Source organism: Geospiza fortis, unplaced genomic scaffold, assembly GCF_000277835.1.
Source record: "Geospiza fortis unplaced genomic scaffold, GeoFor_1.0 scaffold333, whole genome shotgun sequence".
NCBI lineage: Eukaryota > Metazoa > Chordata > Aves > Passeriformes > Thraupidae > Geospiza > Geospiza fortis.
In genome coordinates, this window is record NW_005054347.1 from 796,994 (window position 1) to 807,630 (window position 10,637).

At 39.4% G+C, this 10,637-nt stretch overlaps 1 protein-coding gene across 2 annotated transcripts; it reads right to left on the reverse strand.

Moving 5' to 3' along the window:
- Positions 1 to 1,167: 1,167 nt before the first annotated feature.
- DNAJB4 (DnaJ heat shock protein family (Hsp40) member B4) lies at positions 1,168 to 9,593 on the reverse strand. 2 transcript variants are annotated; one of them, XM_031058737.1, is made up of 4 exons: positions 9,476 to 9,593; positions 9,112 to 9,397; positions 6,169 to 6,743; positions 1,168 to 5,189 (listed from the first exon to the last, which is right to left on the reverse strand). In XM_031058737.1, exons 2-4 carry the CDS (start codon positions 9,320 to 9,322, stop codon positions 4,956 to 4,958), a joined length of 1,020 nt encoding a protein of 339 aa, XP_030914597.1. In that variant the 5' UTR covers positions 9,323 to 9,397; positions 9,476 to 9,593; the 3' UTR covers positions 1,168 to 4,955. The 2 variants fall into 2 exon arrangements, with proteins under 2 accessions (XP_030914597.1, XP_005423134.1); XM_005423077.3 differs by having other exon boundaries at positions 9,112 to 9,486.
- Positions 9,594 to 10,637: the final 1,044 nt, after the last annotated feature.

The window sequence follows — 10,637 nt, forward strand, 5'->3', positions numbered from 1 at the left end:
ATGCAAGAATCGTGGCATGCAACAACCATAAAGTTTGTGGAGAATGTATGTGGAACAAAGTCACCTCGCTGGCTATGAAATGCCACTATCAGTGAGTGTTTCACTACACATGGGGTATCTACGGAAATACTATATGGTATTTCAGGTGCTGGTTGGGTGATGTTAGGGGTTTTTGAATGCAGGGCAGCAGGGTGTGAACATGGCAGTTTGTCCTGATAAAGCAATCAGGCATGACTAACAAGATTGTTGTTTGTACAGCTCCTCCCTTGGGTAAGCCAGAATTTCCAGGGCAACAAGCACAAGGCATTTCCCCTTCCACACCCAAGGGGATCAACAACAGATCTCTATTTTCACTGTCCAAATAATAGAGCAATTAACTGGAGAAGCCTGAAGGAAACAAATCATGCCATCCAAGAGTCAACTGCTGAGCAATCTGACAAATGAAGAGTTGAGATTCTGCACTTCATGAGGAGATTAGTGCTGCTATTCGCCCAGTTTGGGGGCTGAACAGTAAGTGGCTGTACAACAACTCCCAGGTTCTAAAGGATGTGTTCAATAAGAAATACAGTAAGAACTATTCATGTCAGCTGCAAAAGAAGACTAGCACTTACTGACTGGAAAAGTAAAACTGTCTCTTAATTATATTTACAGTATCATGCTCATGGCCCATATTTTTCAGGTCTAGCATATTAATTCAAGTGCACAGAATTTCACCCTAAGTTATAGCAAATTTCACTGTTTAAGGAAAATCTATTTGATCCCAAAAAAGTCTGCTTCTGGTGAGTCAGACTAGCATAGAGGATGCACATACTAGAAAAGAACAGAGTGCATTTCTTCAACACACCACAAATGGGCTTCAGAAGCTTTCAGCACAGCTACTACAAAAATGGCTGAGTGAAAGAATGGAATGCTAACCCCCTCAGGACAGCAGAAAGCTGCGCAGCAAGCAGAGTACCACTGCATGGCAGGAAGGAGAAAGGGCTGTAATGTAGCTTGACCTACTCTTCCAATAGCTTGAGGTTATCCTAAGGTTTGGTGTTGGTGAGATTAAAAAAGGATCTTAAGAAGCAGAGGTTTTCAGACATGCTGGATGAATTCCAAAGCAAGTAATGACTTCTACTTTCTGTGGCACCTAAGCACCTTCAAGAGATCAAAAACCCATCCCAGTTTCATGAATGACCATTTTATTTTCATGTATTTCAGTAGTTACAAATATAGTAGTTGACTGAGTATTTGCTTCCTCCTCCCAAGTAGCTTTATTAAATAATCAAGTGGGTTTTAAAACATAGCTTTTAAGCACATTTTTGATTAGAAAAATATTTTTGTGAATCCTGGATCAGACAGATATTAATGCTTCCTCTCATACTTTGAAGTAATTTTACATGCTGGTATCTGAAACATATACTTTTTTATCTCTCCATAAGAAAAGAAATACAAGCATTTATTTCATACCAGTTCTATAAGTTTTGTATTTTCAGCTTGAAAACAGTTGGAAAAGTTTAGTTTGCTATACACATATATATATATATATACACCTCTAAATACACAAGATACTGCAATTCCTCAATTTAACACTACTCCTCTTACCTGAAGATGGTTACAAAAAAATAGTCTTAGTTGCTGTAACTTTTTTTACAAGTTGGATATGGTTACAAGATCCTGGATTACAAAATGCTTGATTCCATTAACTTTTAAACTGACAAATAGGTATTTTAGGTTGATATGCTTTAAAGTCATGTAGCTTGTAGCATTTGCCATCATAACAAAATATAAGAGAAAGTTAAAAACCAACTTTACACTTTTTACTTAAAAACCACATAAGAAATGCAATACGGAACATACTGAAATGGAAAATTTTCAACAAACAATATATAGTATTAACAATATGCAGAAGCACTAAGCAGCAATTTTTTTTCTTTGTAATACTGCTCCAGCAATTGTTTACTTCCTGTAGATTTAGGACTACAACTAACTGGTACTGCATGAAGAGATCTGCAGTTGAAATATTGACTTGAACAATAACCCACAGAAATTCTACTCCTTTAAGTAAAAGAAATGGGATTATTCTTACACTCATGTAAAAATTACTGTAAATTAAATCCCAACTTCCATATGATTTACCTTTATGAAGTCACATATACAACACTGCTATTTCTTAGGCTACCTAACAGAGCAAGTAGCCTCTAGATTTCCACAGGCAAAAGGCTGACAGTAAATCTTGAAATACTTTCTTATGAAAAACAACAAAAAAAATCCCAAACCCCAAACCCTTTGAAAGTGTTGTTAAAGCACTGTATTATGGTTTTAAACTCAAGTAATAAAGCATGCCCACAAGGCATTTCTTCCACCAATCCATGCTGCAACCAAGGGAACCAGCCCTATTACTGTATTATAAAACTAGACTATTACAGAGGGCTCTCCATCTCTCTATGCACCTTTGAACTCTAAAGACAACTGATTCATATTTGAATTTTAAAAAAGTAAAACTCAATTCAAGCATAGAAAGTTTCTGGGCAACCCCTATCTCACACTGACTCTTAAACAAACTTTGCTTTAGATACGACCTAGCTCTTTTATTTCGTCATGGGAGTAAAGTTTGGCCTTTGAAAATAATGAATACTTGAGATTAGCATGATCTTTAAATATCTGCCCTAGCCAAATGCTTTTACAGGGTTCTTTGTGCATCTTTCCAATCTGGCACAGACCTGCTCCCTAGGGAATTGTCACACGACCACCATCTTTGGGCTAAGCCTCATTTACAGAACACGGCCCATAGCAAAAAATGCCAAGCCCAAGTTTGAAGAATGATTTTGCTTACAAGAAACTTCCTGGCCTCATGTAGTCCAATACCCCTGCTCACACATGGTCAGCTGGAGCAGGCTGTCCTGCACAATGTCCAGTCAGGCTATGAGTATCCAGGGATAGCAACTCCTCAAACTCTTTAGGAAACCTGTTTCAGTGTTTGATCATCCTCTCAGTAAAAATCTGCTTCCTTGTGTTCAGATGGAACCCCTAGCTAACTTGTGTCCATTTAGTCCTGTCACTGAAAGCTACTGAGAAGAGCCTGGCTCCTCCATCTTCATTCGCTCCTGCCAGATGCCAAGATCTCCCCCAACTCTTTTCTTCCCCACGCCTGCAAGTTCCAGCTCTCTCAGCCTCTCATACATGATCCTGTGCTACAGCTGCTCCACTAAGTTTATATCCTTTAAGTGCCAGGGAGTCCAGCACTCTAGATGGATGCTCATCAGTGCTGAGTAACAAGGAAGGATCATCTCCCCTCACCTGCTAGCAAAGCTTTGGCCTCTGTTGCCACAAGACTTCATTGCCAGCTCACATTCAGTTTACTGGTCAGTTACTCCCCAGCGGAGCATTCCCCCTTATAGAACTCTGTGAGATTCCTGTGTCCAGTTCTTCAGCCTGTCAGGGCCCCTCAGAAAGGCAGTACCATCAGCTGGTTGCACTGCTACTCCTCCCAGTTTATGTGGTTTGTAAACTCCATCCCGTAATTCAGGTCATTAATGATGATGACTAGTATTGGCCCCAGCACTCAGCCAGAGGGTACACCACTACTGAGTTGTCTCCAACTGGGCTTTGCGCCACTGATTAAACCCCCTGTGCCCCCTCATTCAGCCAGCTTTTAATCCATCTCCCTTCCCACTTATCTAACCTGTACTTCACCAGTCTGCCTACTGATGTAGAAGGTAAACAACACATACTGTTCTCCCAAATCCCCAAAGCTCATTGTAGATGGCAGGAAGACTGGTCAAGCAAGATTTCCCAGATGTACAACTATGCTGACTACCCCGACCACCTTTTAGAAATGCTCTCCAGGAGGATTCTTCTCCATCATATTATCAAGGGCTTAGGCGAAGCTGATTAGCCTGTAGATTCCCAAATCTTCCTTCTTGGTTTTCTTGAAGAGTGGTATTTTCTCTTTTCTAGTCTACTGAAACATCTCTTAATCTCCCTGGCCATTCAAAGATAAGCAAGAGTGGCCCTGCAATGGCATTAGCCAGCTCCCTCAACACTTTGGGTGCAATCTGTCAGGCTCACAGAATTCCAGGTAAAGTGCACCCTAACCCAATCCTCCACCACCAAGGTTCCAGATTTCCCCACTAGTCTCAGGGTCCTGGAATTCCTGCATGGCTGTTTTACCGGTAGTGACTGATGCAAAGGCAGCACAGAGTACCTCAGCCTTCTCCATGTCATTGGTCACCAGGTTCCCTGCCCCATTTGACAGCAGGCTCACATCTTTGCTGTTCTTGTCCTTGAAGAACCCTTCTTGCTATTCTGCCTGAAGGCTGAGGAACTATCCCACAGCAAATGGCTACTCTGGCTCCTCAGGCCATGTGTCCTTTGCCACATCCACAATGCAGTCCTGACACTTCTGGAGGCAATAAAGAGAAGGCTTTCATTGCATAGCGGGGCTGGTCAGGAGTCCAAGCTAATTTTTCTGGCCTATGCTTTGTGCAGTGGAAGGCAACATACTGAAATGATCTCTCTCATGTGCTCTTTAAAATATTTATACCTTTGTGTATCTCTACTATGATCTGAAATTTCTGTATAAATGTGTAATATTATAGACGTGGTGAGGATATAAGAAATAACGTACTTGGAGGCTCAAGTACTGTATCAGAAATATGCACTGACTTTTGTAAAAAAATTACTGTAATTATATTAAGCAAAATAATGACTAAACATTGCTGATTAGGAAGATGTAAAACAAAATGAGTGGTTTTCCCTGTAATTTTTACTGCAGAATTCATCTGTATAACTTCTACTTAAACCCTTTTCTTCTCATGCAGCATTACAGTATTTTCCCCCCACCCATCCCACAAAACAAAAAAAACAAAGATTCCACTAGGTGTTACAGATTGCACTTTTAAAGCAGACTCGCCAGTCTTCTGCATTTCCAGTGTCCTATTTTAATCTGTTGACATACACAGTCTTCCATTTTATGAAACTGGAAGATTTCGCCTAAGTACTTCTTTTGATGCTGGAGAAATGTTATCTGGGAAAATTACTTCAAACTCTATAATTAAGTCTCCCCGTTGGTCAGGATTTTTGGGAAATGGCAAACCATATCCTATAATTCTTCTTCTCATCCCAGGCTTTACCACTTCATTGACTGTCATGGGTATGGTTCTTCCTTCTATCGTTGGCACATTGAAAGAGCTGCCACACAAAGCCTAAAAAAAGATTGTAATATGAGAAAAAGAAATTGGTCAGAACTTTTTTATACCTATAAATGAATTTGGATTATTTAAAAGTGACTAGAATTCTAAATAGCATTTCTCCTATGCACTTCTCAGATGTCAGAATTTTAATACACTGTTCCTCTCTTAAAAAGAGAAAACTTTAATTTGTCACTGAATATCACTGAATTTATGAATGTTACACAGTGGCTACTGGAAGGTAATGGGGCTCATATATCCTTCAAAGACTTTATCAAATAATAAGAGCTAAGCAGAATGAACTCCTCACTCATACTTCTCTACAGATGCCAGTCTTCTAAATTTCCACTGGAAATTTGGAATCCCATTTCACTTTTTGTTTGTTTACACTGCACAGGACTTTTTTCCTAATACATTATCAACCTCTATTATATCAAATTTCAGAACACTTAAGTGCCTATAAGCAGAGGCATATAAAATTTCACAGTTGTCTTATGTGAGTATTTGTGGTGCCTAAAGAAATTCAAACAACAATATTGTTGCACCAAAATTAGAACGTTACAGACCTTCTGCTTTATCCAACAGTTTCTTTTCATTACTAGGATGTCTGAGAATAAGATTTTGATTCCTGCAACTTCACCTGATTCAGCACACTTAGTATACACTGACAATGTCCAATTTACATAACAATGCAATGAGTCTAAATAGGCTTTTATCTGTGAAGGAACTGTATTACCCACATTAACATTAAATATTGTCTTTTCTCTCTCCCTCACTACTTTAAGTGCTTCACCTCACTTCACACTTATTGTAGAATCCCTTAAGGTAGCTTAATTCACACAAAGTTCATAATGAAATCAAGAGTTTATTTCTCCGCCTGATACTAATTAAGAAGAAAAAATACATTACACACACAGCTACCACACAGCTTTAACCATTGTATCATATTGTAATAACATCAAACACTTGGAGTTCTACCACAAGAGAAACTTACCTCCCTTAAGCTGATCTTAACAGGATAGACAATATTTGATCCATCTCTCTTGAAATGAGAGTGAGGTTTATCTTTAATGATAAAAACAATGTCAGCTGGAATCGTGTTGGGTGTTTCATCGCCTTCTTTTGGAAAAGTGATCTTGGTGCCTTCTTTCCATCCTCTTTTGATCTCAATAGTAAGGATTTTGTCCTCTGTTCGGACGCTTCTGCCATCTGGGTTAAGCCTTTTACGTGAAATCCTCATTCTTTTTGTGCAGCCATGATAGATCTCTTCCAGTGACACTTTAAGTTCATGGATTACAGGGGGATCTTGTTTACGACGTAACTGGTTGCCAACTGTATTCCTTTCCCTTGGAAAACCATTCATACTAAAACTAGTGAAGGATCCAAATGGGTCACCATCCACCTCCATGTCTTCAGTGTCTCTGCCACCAGGCATCCTCCTCCCAAAGAAGATCTCAAACGGATTTGTGCCACCAAAGAAAGCTGCAAATGTAGCATGTGGGTCTCCATGGAAGGAGTACCGGAAGGTACCACCCTGGCCATCAGATCCTCCAGCTCCTCCTTTAAGACCTAAATAGGAGAAATAAGGCAAGTTAAAAACAAATTGGGTATTAGTATAAGCTTTTCTGCTATACAGTGTAATGATATCCGGACTGATGAGTCAGAAAGATATTTGCAGTAGAGAGAAAGGTCTGCTTTTCAGGGAGGATTCACCATGAGAATGTGAGGTACTAACTAGCAATTCAATAGCTTGAACAGCAACAAGGTTTCTGAAGCTCTAGAATGACTTACTTCAGAAGAACAGGTATTCTGACACTGCCAATTTTATTTCACATGATTGAAAGCAGTTATTTTAATCAATTAGCATTTTAAGAGCAGAAGACAGGTTTGCTTGATTTGAACTCCTCTTGCTCTGCAAAGTGTTTTGGGAATTGCATCCTTCTACAAGGTCACTTCTGGGGAAAATTACTCACTATCATATGTGACATATTCCATAGCATCTATAGCTCAGCTGTAACTCAGTGTTAATTAGTTTTACCCATTTTCCTGCAATTTGTTCTGAGTAAAAGGTAACATGCCAACAGTCAAGCGCATATACTCTTTCTTAATATTTAATTTAGAATTCCAAAATTATCACAGCTTGTCTTCCTATGGTACAAAGCAAGCACAAATGCTGGGAACTCTCTTCAATGCAGCCACAAATAAAAGCATCATGGAACTTACTAAGATCCGTTTGGGTACAAAACCCCTTGTATACACTATCACTGTCTCTATGCAAAAAATCAGGAGGCTCTCAATAGTTTTGTTCCGTCTTTCACATGGAGAGATCTAAATCTCATTTCTTCATGCCAAGAACTCTCCCTGAAAATTCTCTTGTACTTTCTGTGCTCCCATTTCAAATCAAGCTAAAATCAATTTTTTTCAATGCCTCTTTCCCAATAAGTGATCAATTACTTCCTTGTAACAGTGCTCTTCTGCACTAACCATTTCAGGGTGCTTTCTCAGACTATTAGAAGGCTGAAAGTCTTCTTAAGATACTTTTGTCTTAAAGTAAACAGCCTTAAAGTCTTAAAGTTAAAATGCTTGTTTTTTAAACTTTTTTTTTTCAGTCTTAGACCAACTCAAAACTACAGCTGCTATCATACTTCTATAACCATAGAAAAGAGAAGGCTTACATTATGAGGGAGGCATTCTATAAATTTGAAAGAGGGGTTTGTAGGGGTTTTTTTTAGCTCAGTGTTCTCATACATAACCTTAATGTTGGGTATCGACACTAATCAACTAAGACATTAGACATTTCAATACCAGAGCAAAAGTACTTAACAAACTACAGTTTGTTGGATGTCAAACACCCTTCTGACACACTACTGTTAATGCCAAATATGCAGATCAGGGGATTCAATCTGTGATAGCAGGAGGACACCTCCTGGAATAGCTGGCCAGAAGTTACTGAAGGTACATCCAAGTTCCTGGCTGCAAAAACACTGAAGATTCCTCCTTCTTACAAACCCCAACCCTTTGCATTTCCATTAAAACCCTCTTAGAAGAGTTTAGAGAGTAACTGAGGCATCAGGAGGTATTCCCACATTCAACATTTTAAAAGATCATACTTTATATCTTTGCCCAAAATACTAAATAGTGCTATTTAAGTGTCCTTCTTTATAGTTGTAAAAAACATGGCCCCAGGCAAATAGCAATGGGCAGGCCTACTTGTCACAACGGAAGTAGTTATTTTAAAAGGAATTCCTGATACCATACACATTTATGGTATGAAGGGATGTTAATGACTTCCTCTGTTGCTCAATCATAAGACTGAAAGTCATGTCGGTCAAAAATTTAAAAAAATAAAAAAAGTCGTCCTCTCCAGATAACCATTTTAGGATAAACGTGACACTTCTGAGGCCTCATTCTCTTGGCATGTTATCACTGTTTACAATTAAAGCTAAAAAATTGTTCTGGTATTTCATGACATCAGCCAAATTCTTTCCTCTCTAGGCACAAAGCCAAGGACAACTACAGGCTGGACACCTGGGCTTTTGCTCAGAAGGACTGCTTTGCCTAGATCAAGCAGACTGGCCTTAAGCAAAAATTGAAAAAAAGAATACATGCCTTTTGAACTGCATCTCAAAAACTGCTCTGGCAAAGGAAGGCAGCAGTAAGAGATCACAGAAAGCTATTCATGGGTGATAGAAACTTTTTCTGTTCAGTAACTGTCAGGTATTTGGGGTTTGTACAAAACCCTATAAAATTAAGAAATTAAAACATTACCAGCATTAAAGCCCAGCAATGTATTTGATACTTAAAATCTCATGAGCAGAACAAATACATTGTAAATATGCTGTCTAAAGAGGAACACATACTATGTCTTCGCATGTTTACTTTGCTTCATTCAACATGATGAAAGTGACCAATCGAAGTATAACAGAGACATACATACCTTCTTCCCCAAACTGATCATAAATATCTCTCTTTTTGGGATCACTCAGCACTTCGTAGGCTTCTGCAACCTCTTTGAATTTTTCTTCTGCATGGGGGGATTTGTTCTTATCTGGATGCCATTTCAGTGCTTGTTTTCTGTAAGCCTTTTTGATATCCTCGTCAGAAGCCCCCTTTTCAATTCCCAGGATAGAATAGTAATCTTTCCCCATCCTGAGTGCTGGAGAAATTCAGATTTTCTTTGCTGTAAAGCAAGCAGCGTCCAGTGTCTTAGCAAGGTGGAGATGCTAGAGAAGGAAAAATAAAAAATTAAACTTTGAATCGAAACAAACAGAGCTGCTACAAAACAACAAACTCTACGCTACATTCAAGAAAGCCCAGAGAGCCCGTCCGTGTTTCATTCCCTGCCGCTTGGCTCATTTATAAAGGATTAGAGAGCGGGCACACAGATCCCTCCCCCGCAGGCCGTGTCTGCGCTCTTTCTAGAACGCCAAACCCCGCACGTCACTTCCCCGCCGCCCGGCCCGCGGCTCTCGCTGTCCCGCGCCTGCGCAGCAGCGCTCAGCGCCAGCCCGGCCCCGGCAGCGCCCGTGCGGAGCTGAAGGGGAAAGCGGAGCGGGAACAGCGCCGTGCACCGCCCAGCCCGGCACAATCCAGCCGCTCCCAGGGCTCCTCTGCCCCGAGCGACATGCTGAAGCCTACCTAGAGTAATTATAGCATTTTACTTCACTGTTTCTATAGAGACAGCTGTACATAACTCTTTTCCAAATATATCAACATGGAGCTGTACCCTTTCCAGCAAAGGCTATGAAGAATTTTACACCCATATCAACGACAAAGCTTCAGAAAACAAATTCTCCTCTCTTTAAAAACAAAATTAAGCCACCCTCAAGCACAGCTGACCATAGCCATGTACTATTAAGCAGTAAGAATGAATCTGAGAAAAAGAATACCACTTTGTTTACACCTCAAGCCACTAAACTAAAGCAGATCAAAATGTAAATCCTGTCTCAGCCTTTTCTATGGAATAGGAAATACCAAGATTATTATACAAGTATGGCAATATACTAAACAAATAGCTTTCATCTGATGAGATGCTAATAACAGAAAAATATTTGGTTCTTACATATTTTTTAAAAAATATATAAAACAAATTCTACTACTGAAGTATTTCTCATGGTCCATAGAGAAAATGCTATAAAGTTTTAGCCTGCATGATTTCTTTCGTACCTCTGTTAAGAGCTATAGGTCAAAAAAATTAGCTATGTTTATCAGTAGGGCAATGAACTACATGACAGATTAAAAAACTGAAAAATTACTCCTCCCTGGAATAAAGTTTTAGAATACAACACTTTGGGTATATCTAGACCTTCTCTGTATGAAGACAATTCTAGGATAAGTTATGAAGCAGATAATTAAGCTCTTCCGTCTAACAAGAAAACCCACTAATCCTCTGACTCAGGGAGCATTATATTTGAAGCTATTTTCTAGAACCTGCTCAAACTTGCAAGAGACTGATAAGAAGGG